At 33.0% G+C, this 12,080-nt stretch overlaps 1 protein-coding gene across 4 annotated transcripts in view; it reads right to left on the reverse strand.

Annotated features, from left to right (window-relative positions):
• The window catches only part of SEMA3A (semaphorin 3A), a 504,012-nt gene that overhangs the window by 41,295 nt on the left and 450,637 nt on the right, over positions 1-12,080 (reverse strand). For all 4 annotated transcript variants that reach the window (XM_082632321.1, XM_082632319.1, XM_082632318.1 and 1 more), the window contains 5 exons: positions 11,129-11,271; positions 9,249-9,363; positions 9,090-9,159; positions 6,328-6,472; positions 2,370-2,589 (listed from right to left, as the gene is read on the reverse strand). In XM_082632321.1, the coding sequence (XP_082488447.1) occupies positions 2,370-2,589; positions 6,328-6,472; positions 9,090-9,159; positions 9,249-9,363; positions 11,129-11,271 (693 nt within the window). The remainder of the gene's footprint in view (positions 1-2,369; positions 2,590-6,327; positions 6,473-9,089; positions 9,160-9,248; positions 9,364-11,128; positions 11,272-12,080) is intronic.

Consider the following 12,080-nt stretch of genomic DNA (forward strand, 5'->3'; position numbering starts at 1 on the left):
CAATGACCATTACCTGATAAATCACAATAATCTGATTTCTCAAAGTAAACACCTTGGATTACTTATTACAGTGGTTTTTCAACAACTGGCTAATCAATTTTGGTTAGCAAAGTGGTTTAATTATCATGCTGTTCAATCAACTTCAGAGTACTAAAAAATTTTTAAATTCAGAACCAAGGAAAACTGTTAAAATGAATGCATTTTATAGAGATTTAAAGCACTGTTCATTCATTGTTAAAAGAGACAAATTGTTTTAATGATAAGAGCTGGCACTTTCACTCTAAGTTGGGTTAAGAAGCTACTATTTTCCAGTATTTACAGATGGGTTCCTATTCTTGATAGAATAAAGAACAGGGATTTATTAAATTCAAAAATTTGACTCTTCAACATACCATTTCTGATCAGTTGATCAATTATTTTTAGCTTCAACTGGCTCATTTTAATCAAATTAAACAGTCTAATTATTCAAGAAGAAAATCTTACCAGTAAAGTTACACCAGAAAAATAATTCAATGTATTCATACCACAGATAACCATTTTCAGGGGATCAATATGATGTGCTATATGAGACCAAGAAAGGTTGCTAGTGTATCCCATGTAAAGTCAAAAAAAAAATCCCTCTTTTAAGCAGATCCTTCTGTTTACAGGACCTCAGACTACTCATAACACCAAAGATTAAAGGTAAATTAGGTTAATATACTCAGTGCCTCTGATCAGTCTCCAGTACCCCAAAATAACTTTATCTGTGTTCCAGATCAAGTTTTACTGAGTAGTATTTCAAACAATTTCACACAAATTGAATCAGATTACTCAACTAGGATCAATGTGTAACTTACTTAAAAGATAAAATTACTGTAATCAATTTACTTTGTTGACAGATGACCCTGTTCTGTGCTGACCGATAGCCATCCACATCATCAGACATTCAACGTGCTCATGAAATTGGTTCCTTTAAAGACGGCTTGCGGCCAAGGAGAACTGAAAATTCATGATTAGGTTTCTTTGGTCAAATAGCCGGAAGCAAGCTTTTGTTGCATTGACAATGAGTGGGGGACTTCTCAACATGTTTAGGCCAGAGGTGAAGAAAAAGGTAATTGTGACATTACTGAACAAGTTTAATTACTCTGGAGATCTAATTATAATTTGACATTAGTGATAAACTAATATTTATTGAAGAGAAATCCTATCATCTTATAATTTCTCAAGATATTTATAACCAGAAGTTGATACTTGCAATTCATTGACTTTTATTGAACTCCAGGTCTCCCTGGGATTCTGTTATTTGATAGAGAAACTTTCTCACTCATAAAAGCAGACTGTAATGTATTGCTCAGAACCAGACACTTACACTTGATAACGTAAGTATTTCACAATTTTGTTATAAAACTTTAAGTCTTTAAAGCACTTACTGCGCAGTTGCCATTCCCCTGTACTTAATGCAATTTCTTTCTCTGTTCTCACCAAGGGAAAATAAATGTTATTATACAGGTTCCAGTGGAGCACTCACTCTGTTTCCCATTGATTTATTTCAGTTAACAATGTTAATGGAGACTAGGAATTTATTACCTTGGAATCTGACCCTAAGTAGCAAGTTTCAGATTTGTAACTGGTGCTTTTAAAATAGTATTATTAAAGAGAGTAGGGGAAAAATAAAATAATACGTCATAATAGCAATGGAATTCATCCTGAAAATATACCTATAAAATGTTTGTTTCTAATCATGGAATTGGTAAAAATACGTCATTAAATGTCTATAGAAATGTTTAAAATGTATCTGACAATTCATGGAATTGGTAAAAATACATCATTAAATGTCTATAGAAATGTCTAAAATGTATCTGACCATTCCTTAGGTCCACTTTGTTGGTTTTCTGATGAAGTTTTGCTTTGTTTTGTTTCTCATTGTATGGTAAAAACACTTAACTTTTGTTGCCAAAATTTACTTTCTGGAAGATTTGCACTCTATGATAATTTTAAAGTTCAGATAATTTTGCATCAATATATTCTAGAACTTTTATTGAATGTCTTGGGATTTGAGCAATACATTTTTGTCCTGAAAAGCCACTGTTCAGAAAAGAGTTATGATTCAATTACAGACATTGATTGTTCACCTAATCAATAGCTTTACCTGATTACATTTATCAACTTTTGATTGAAAAGGAAATTTAATTTAAATTAATAAATATATGTCAACTTGCCTAAAAAACTAACACAATGGAACGGGAGAATGTTCAGGTTTTTTAGTCATTTGTTAGAGGTTAACTATACCTTGAGAGTGACTATAAAGTCTTCCTTCAGTTCTTAGTATACTTAATTAGTTAGATGCAATATTCTGGAAGAACATTTAGAGCTGAAGTTAAAACATTTACCTGTTCCAATAAACATGACATCATACTGGCCATCTTCTGCATCCACTCGATCTACTACAATTTGTGTAAACTGGTAATTTACATCTGTTTTGATCATTATCGGCCGGTTATTAATAGGAAACACTGGATTGTACATGGCTGGATGACTTCTGGCAAATGTTATAACATCATCAGGAAGGTCTTTTGTAGACTCAAATCCACCAAATGTTTTACTGGGACACTATTAAGATAAAGAAAACATTATCTTTTGATTAAAATATAGTGAATAGGATTTTAATTTATATAACATATGGCCTCAATGAACTAGGAATCTAAATATGTAATTTTTAAGTAACTGTTAGACTAAAAAACAAAATAATTTTACTTAAATTAGTAGATGTAATATATAATATACATTTTCTAAACATATTTTAAGTCTTGATGGGATGTCATCATTTCTTACCAAAAACTGAAAATGCATCTAATGAATTCAGTGTACAGGAGAAGTCTGATGACTCTATTAGTGACAACACCATATACTTTACGTTTAAATGAAGTATTTGAAATAATGAGTGGAATATGTTATAACTAAATGCTATTAATCATTAGATCAGAGAAAATCAAAATTTTTCTTGAATGCATTTCATTTTTCCCTATGGTATTATGCTAAAATATAAATGCTCTCTTCAAACTAAAAGACAATATAAACTATTCTTTATTGCTTTATTTTTAACATAACCCTGAAAAAGTACCACAAAAAGGACCAAAAGTATTATTTCTTTAATAATTACAGTAATTCTAGGGATAAGGAGATGTATTATTCAAGGTGTTTAACAATTTGCATGGCACAGAAACTGACCAATCAGAATGGACCAAGCAGAACAGATGATGGCCATAGGGAGAGCCAGACAGGATGCTGTGCTGTACACTGTCATAATATCACCTCTGGATTTAAATGCTCCACGTAAGGCAATAAAACAAAAACAAGAAAATTCAGATTTTACTGTCTCTTTTCACTGCATTTAATTATGTGGTGGAAGCATTCAGAGTACAGTATCTCCAGTCTCTTGCTTTTTGTCTTACACTTAACTAATTTCTGCCATTTAATGTAAGAGTTTGAGAGCTGAAATGCAGTTGAGTGGTTCTTGATCTAACAAGAGGCTTAGAAGGAGAAATCAATTGTCTCTGCCATTACCTTAACACAGATCATTAATAATTCATGAGAAATGAAATAAAGCTTTTTTGAAACGGGAAGAGTATCTCTTTATGAATATATATGTATGTAGTATACAGATACACACACAATAATACACTAATACAACAGTTAAGGGATTTAGGGAATTGCTTTTTATTTAAGTAAATTAAAAAATTATTTAATGTTATAGACATATCAAATAGCTGTATAAACTCCTAGAAATGATAAAACATATTTTATAACATTAATTTTTTTGCTTTTCTACCACCATTTAAAAACTACTTGCAAAAATTTAGAAATGATTGAAAATAAAGAGATTTATTTTAGATTTTTATCTTACAATTTGTCTTTCTTGCCTTACTTTTATTTTTGTATTTAGTATTACTTAAGCTGTAGGTTTTTCTTTAAAAATAAAGAAAATGCCCTCCTATTGACACACTGCTTGAAGGCCTCTTAATATGTTTTTCTCCAGTAGTGTTGATGGAACTACATATTCTCAGCTGCCCCCTTTTGGGATTAATGGATTGATCTAAGTGAATTTTATTCACAGGAGCAAGGTGTTGCCTCCTCTTGGCAGCCCCTCCCTAATTCCTAGCTTAGGCAGTGCTTTCTGTCTTCTGCCTCCAGCACTTGGTTCACACTGCTGACTTAATGGACCATGTCATAACAACTCTCTATGAACAATGGGTGAGAATTCAGGCTCTAGAATCAAACTGCCTGGAATGAATCTTGGCTCCTCTCTTTGCCTCAGAGTCTTCATCTGTGAAATGGGAACAATTATTGGGCTAATGTATATACTATTTTATATACACACACACACACACACACACACACACACATACATATACATATGTATGTATGCATAAATCTGTTAAAACAGGCTTCTTATAATCAATGGATAGTCTATCTTGTTCATTTTTTCTTCTGAAAGCCTATTTAGATTTTTTACCTACAAGCTCCATCAGCTAGAGGTAATCTTTATGAAATGCTCATAAATAAGTTTAGCAAAAAATTTTACAGAAAATAAAGATTAAAAACATCCTATGCCTAATAAACTAAACTAAAAACATCATTTACTTGAATTTAACAATAAAACTGACATGAAATTAAAATAATGGTTAAACGTAAAGAACAAGTTTTTTCATCATATGAAATTATTTCCTTAAAGATTCTTAGGGTTATCACCTTCTAGAGAAATGGAAATAAAAATGAAAATAAACAAATGGGACCTAATGAAACTTAAAAGCTTTTGCACAGCAAAGGAAACCATAAACAACACAAAAAGACAACCCTCAGAATGGGAGAAAATATTTGCCAATGAAGCAACTGACAAAGGATTAATCTCCAAAATTTACAAGCAGCTCATGCAGCTCAATATCAAAAAAAACCAAACAACCCAATCCAAAAATGGGCAGAAGATCTAAACAGACATTTCTCCAAATAAGATATACAGATTGCCAACAAACACATGAAAGGATGCTCAACATCACTAATCATTAGAGAAATGCAAATGAAAACTACAGTGAGGTATCACCTCACACCAGTCAGAATGGCCATCATCAAAAAATCTACAAACAATAAATGCTGGAGAGCGTGTGGAGAAAAGGGAACCCTCTTGCACTGTTGGTGGGGATGTAAATAGATACAGCCACTATGGAGAACAGTATGGAGGTTCCTTAAAAATCTAAAAATAGAACTACCATAGGGCCCAGCAATCCCAATACTGGGCATATAACCTGAGAAGACCATATTTCAAAAAGAGTCATGTACCACAATGTTCATTGCAGCTCTATTTACAATAGCCAGGACATGGAAGCAACCTAAGTGTCCATCGACAGATGAATGTATAAAGAAGATGTGGCACATATATACAATGGAATATTACTCAGCCATAAAAAGAAAGGAAATTGAGTTATTTGTAGTGAGGTGGATGGACCTAGAGTCTGTCACACAGAATAAAGTAAGTCAGAAAAACAAATGCCGTATGCTAACACACCATTGTAAAGCAATTATACTCCAATCAAGATGTTAAAAAAAAAAATTCTTAGGGTTAGGAAATGTTGCACTGGATGGTTCCATCCACATATTCTAGAACATCTGATGTCATATTCACTCACTTTCTACCTTATCAGTCTATTCTTTTTTTCTCCCTACTTTAAATTGCAGACTTAAAGCTGATTTTATTTTGAGCTCTGTCCACCTTTTTATAAGCCTGAATGTGCACAACATTGCTGGAAGGAGAGAGGTCAGCGATAGTAGGCAGCATCTATTAATACACCTAGGCCCTTTCCATGAGGTTTTTGTTTGTTTCTTCCTTGCATATCTTCTTTACCTATTTGAGAGATGTGTCTCACTTCCACAGGAAGATAATATTGATTTAAATTTGTTTCCTCCTATTTAATGTGCAATTCTTGAGACTTTGCCACAATCAGAGAGAGCAAGTCTATGTGTATCCTAATTGTTTCAACTCTCCATGAAAGCCATTTTTACTATATCTCTTTCAGAAAAGAAGATAAATAAGGCTACCTGCTCAGTTTCTATTTCTCATAAATTATTGGTATTAACTACTGGTAAGCGTTGAACTTAAGAATTGATGGCTGTGAGGAACATGTCTTTAAATGTGGAATTTCATGGTTATCAGAGAAAAATCCTTGCCTTTCTTTCATTTATAGTCTTGGAATTTTTCTTTTACATTATCTAAATTTAATATGTATGTAGCTGCTTTTTTTTTAATCTTCAGCATAAATTTATTCATTTCCTATCTTAAACACCTAGGCCACTTACAGTTCCTGGTCGTGGGTAGGGGACTCTTCCTTGATAAGGCACCCACTGGTAGTTGGGACCATCCCTGTGAGCATATGGACCCAGGAACACCCTTCTCACATCACTCATGCTATACATGCACACGGCTGACCCCTTGAAGATGTTACTAAAAAAGACAGAACAAAAACAGACTTTCATCTTTACACAATGACAGAGCTATTTATACTGAGTTTTTAGATTTCAGATAGCAATTATCAATACTTGAACATAAATTCTCAAATAGTTTTTGGGATTCTTTAAGTCACATGTTTATATATATTTTAATAGTACACAAGAGAGCAAAATTATGATTGCTCAAAATTAGAAGGCATGGATGAAAACACCTTTAGTACTCATAGAACATATACATATTCATTTCATAAATAGACAATATACGATATAAATATATACATTCATATCATATGTAAACAGTGATAGGGAAAACATATATACAAAATCTAAAAGGTAATGATTAATTCTGATATCAGATAAAATAAAAATATAAACTTTGGTATTATGTTAAGACTTAAGCATCATTGCTGAAACCAGGAAATGTTTAAACAAGAAAGAATGTTTAGGAACTCATTTTATAAACTGAAACTGGTGCGGAAGATGAATAGTCAGTGTTATAACTTTTAACTCCCAAACCAACAAAAGTATTTGATCAAGTAACAGAGCTCGATTTGTGTGAAGGCATTTAAAATCATGTCTTTCCAACACAGGAAATCATTTTAAGTTAATAGCTATTACACCCTAGCAAAAGTGGAGTATTATAGCAATTATCCCCATCATTTTGTTGGACAAAAAAAATCAGGTAATTGAAGCAAATTGGAAGTTTACCATGAGATGCCACAATTTCCCATTTTATTTTGCTTATATAAATACAGCTTGAGGGATTTATTTATACAAAGATATAAAACAGTTGTGCACATTTAAAATATAGAATGCTTACCTTTTAATCAATCTCTACCCATAGAAAATTACATAAAAATTAGACCAAATGAAAAACATGTGTAATAAGAGTTTATTATTGAAAACTGCTGCATCTAGACAATGTCTGGTAGAGTGCAAGCTTCATGAGGGAAGGAAGCATGCCTGGCTTCTTTTCTGTAACATAAATTACATATCGCATGGTACTTGACACAGTTAATTTCAGTAAATACTTATAGAATTTAACAACAATATTTTCATAATGGAGTAAGTAGCAAATTAATACATATTTCATACATCATAGTAGTTTGTAATGTTTATGTGTCCCTTTTTCATTGTTATACACTTTGCTTATCTATTGATGGAACCCATCATCATCGAAAGATCTTCTTAGGATTTACAGCTGTTAAGACTAACTCATATGACATCAATCTCGCTGCAGCAGACAGGTGAAATTATTTTACCCACTAAGCCAGTGATTCTCAAAGTGTGGTTCCTAGACCAACAGCGTGGGCACCACCTGGGAATGTTAGAAATGCGTTCTTAGGCCCTACCTCTTCCTACTGAATCAGAGACTCTGAGGGCGGGGCCTAGCATCTGTATTTTAACAGGCTCTCTGGGCGATTCTGATGTAAGCGTAAGACTGAAAACTGCTGTACTAAGCAATGAGGAAGCAGAAGAAATGGATTAATATTTGTTTACTTTGAGCCTCCCACATTCTTTTTTTTTTTTTTTTTTTTTCAGTACACGGGCCTCTCACTGTTGTGGCCTCTCCCGTTGTGGAGCACAGGCTCCAGACATGCAGGCTCAGCAGCCATGGCTCACGGGCCCAGCTGCTCCACAGCATGTGGGATCCTCCCGGACCGGGGCACGAACCCGTGTCCCCTGCATCGGCAGGCGGACTCTCAACCACTGCGCCACCAGGGAAGCCCAAACCTCCCACATTCTTTAGTGGTCATTCTGTTTTTATACCAAAGGGGAGAAATATTTAGGTATGGGAAATTGCATCTGGTTTTACTAATATAGTTTTCCTAATTTTTACATGTTATTTTAAAAATTAAATAAAAATGTCCAATCAATTTGTAATGGCTTTAATATTTACAGAAAAAAATCAGTGTTTGGACATTGTAGTTAACCTTTCTTTATGCTATCACAGTCCCTTGTAGCACTTTTCCTGACTTTTGATTTTAAATTATTTTTCTTTTAAACATTTATACATATCCAAATGCATATCCCTCTTTATATGCATTTAAATATATGTTTCTTTTAGCAATTTCAGGTAATGTAAACTTTATGCTGAATGTAATAGTCAGGAAATAATTACTGCTTGACTGACAGCAAGAGCTTTGAGGAAGATGGGGAATGACGAAAGGAGGAGGGGGGGAGAGGGGGAAGAAGGAGGAGAGAGAGAGAGTGAGAGAGGAAGAGCGTTAGGGACAAAGAAGAAGAGAAAGGAGAGGGGAGGGAAAAAGATTTTTCACCCTTAGTTTATATATCACTACAAACTTTTAACAAAACTCAGAGCTCTATGTTTATAATATTTTACATTTCACTCAAATTTTTAAAGTCAAAGCTATACATAGGGCATGGCATACATTTTTCATCATTAAATTTATAGTAGTGAATTCTTTGCTAAAATTTATGTAAAAAACGATTTAGGTCATGACTTATTTCAGGCACCCAAGGATGCACAAGAGCTCAAAGGTTTAGCTGACGTTGTTCTTTCAAAAATATTTTCACAAATTATGGACACTTGGAAAGCATCTAAAGGACATGAATTTTCTATGATAATAAGAGAGCAAAGTGTTATTTACCTGGAAGTTGTAAACACTCCATATACAATTGGATTTTTAGGATCTTTAGAATTCATTAGGAATACATCCTCTGTTTTAAAACAAAATTGGAGAAAGTTGCATTTTTGAAGGTAATGGCAAAGTTTGAATATTCTCTATATGACATCATCAGCTACTTACGCAATTCATCAAAATGAGTGTCAATGCCATTTGGACCTGGCACTGAACAAATAAGACGAGATTTGAGGAATGTTGTCCATTTATTCACCAGACTTCTGTGGCCTCCAAAGTCATTCTGAAAGGAGAGAATAATGGTTTTAGAAATTGTGCATGCAAATGATAATTTCAAATATCTTATCTTCTCGTATCTTGAGACAGATACAAAACACAATTCCTCGTTTTTCAAATTGAGAAATGAATTTTAAATGACTAGATACAAGTAACTACGCTTTCTTATTATATTTTTGGTGAAATCTATTCACTCCAACCTTGTTCAAGGAATGAGTTACAGTAAATATGCCTTAGCATTAAAAAGTCACTGTACTTTTTCCATTCTGTTACCACTTGGCAATGAACGATATTACTCTTGTGTTTGTTTTGGTTTGCTTTTAGTCTCTCTTTCTTATTTAAGTTTTCCTTAAGATTTTACTCACCTAAGTAGGCTGGTTCACACAGGTAAGCACATTGGCACATAGTAGGCACTTAGTGAGTATTTACTGAATGAAAGAATAACTGCATGCCTTATAACCCATACTGAAAATACACCACAAACAAAAGCATGCTAGCATCAAGTATTTTTATAAGCTCAGTTGACACAATGCTGACTTTACAAACAGCATGTTGAAAAAACATTTGCATAAATCTTAATAAAGAAAACTCATTCTAGAGCAAAAATTTTGAAAAAGTATCTTCTCACTGAAAATGAAACTTAACTGTAACCTGATGTAGCAATAAATTCTATTATGATGGTATGGATTCACCAGTAACTTATAGTCTTATAAAATAATATTTATGTGCATATGTTTGAAGGAAAATAACTTTTTCTTCAAAAATATAACACTGATTTATATTTTGTTTATACGATTTTATTTAGTATAAAGATTTTTTTAACCCTTGCAAGTACTGCTTTTAAATATGCCTTATATTTTGTGGAGAAAAGATTCTCATATATTGCATATATCATTTACATGTTTCCAGAGCATTAAAACTTTTAATTTTCCAGTAATTTAATATACTACAGATAAATAATTAGATCATGATTGGGATAGGAAAGAGGATACCCCTGCCCCCAAGACAGGGAGTTTTAAAATTTCATGATTATTTTTTAAAAAGAAATAATTTCATTTTAAGACAGTAACTGGATTTGGCCTTGTGATTTTTCTTGAGATGAAAGGTGCTTTAATATATAATAAGTTAGCTTCATTCATATTTCATATATACTGTACTATATAGAGCATAAGCATAGTATTGTTATCATATTTTCACACTGATACTAATTAATCCATAAGTATTTACTGACCAATTTTTTATTCTATATATCTAAAATTATAATACATATCACATCTGAATTTGTGCCACACAGTATATGAAAGTTCAGAGCTTCGTAATTATGTGTGTGTGCACATATGTGTATACAGGATGCTATAATCAATTCATAAGAACAAGCTTTAACACTTGTCTCTTTTATATTCATACTTGAGTTATTTCCAACAAAAAATATTCATTGAAAACTTATACATTGTAGGAACCTATGCTAGGTCTGAGAATACAAAAATTATATTTTCCCAGGTAATATGAAAAAAATTATTTCTCTAGAATTTCAAACTAATATTATTTAATGTAATTGTGAAATAACACCTCACAACCTGTACCTCTATGTTTGACTATGAAGTTATTCATAAGCAACTATAATATGTTTTCAATCTTTTTTTGCTATTTAAATATTTATAGTGATCAGTCAAGCTTTTTAGCCATATTTTTCATTATATCTGTACAAAGGTGGAAAAGGAAAAAACTGCAATTGGACAATGATACCCTCCTCATTTTTTTCTTTACCTCACCTTGCATATCTGACCTATTCTAGCGTGAGTGGCTTTTCCAGTGTGTTCTCCATCTATCGCATTTTCACGGAAGAAAAAATACACTTTGTCATCTTCAGGGTTGTCACTTTCTGGGATGAGGTGGGCACTAATGAACCTTGGATCTGAGAGACAAATTATAGCATATATATTAATTCACAGTTGGGTAAATAAGACCATTCATTACAGTCCATTTTCAATTTTCTCTTAACCCCTTTGTGACATATCTCAAGACCTAATCTCTCTTTAGTTCACTCTTTTTCAGTAGATGTGAACTGCTCTTATGTATTTTAAAGTATGTTACAAATCACCTTATGTCTCAAAAATAATTTTTTTTCCGTAAAGTTAGGAGTACGTACAGAAATCCTCCATGTGACCATATAGTGCAGATGCATTATTGGATATTAAAACATTTTGCAAAGTGTAAGGGCTATCAAATATTACTTATTGTCATCACTACTGTTATTCTTTCTTTCAAGCATAAAATAATTTAAATCAAACTACCAATTGGTCTATTCCATTTTCCAGCAAAAACTAGGTGGGAGGGGAGAGATGAGATTCATAGAAAGCGAAAGAAATTTTCTCAAGTTGTACCCCATCTCATTAAATGGCATTGTCATTTATGAAGTACTCAAGCCCCAAACAGTGGAGTTACCCTTGAGTTCTCTGAGTCTCCACGTAACAGTGTGTACCTCTGATATGTCAGTTCAGACATATCTAAACCCTCCTATATCTTTTCAAATCACACACAATAAAATGCAAACTCCTTCCAGTGACCAGAAGTCATTTACCATCTGGTCCCTGCTACCGCACATGACTTTTCTTCTTCTTACCCTTCCCTTCCCTAACTTACTCTTAGCCAGACATACCAAACCCCCTCCTGGTTCTCAAACAGGTCAAGCACTCTCAGTACTGCCTCAGATTTTTCCTCACT

Source organism: Mesoplodon mirus, assembly GCF_964341445.2.
Source record: "Mesoplodon mirus genome assembly, chromosome: 9".
NCBI lineage: Eukaryota > Metazoa > Chordata > Mammalia > Artiodactyla > Ziphiidae > Mesoplodon > Mesoplodon mirus.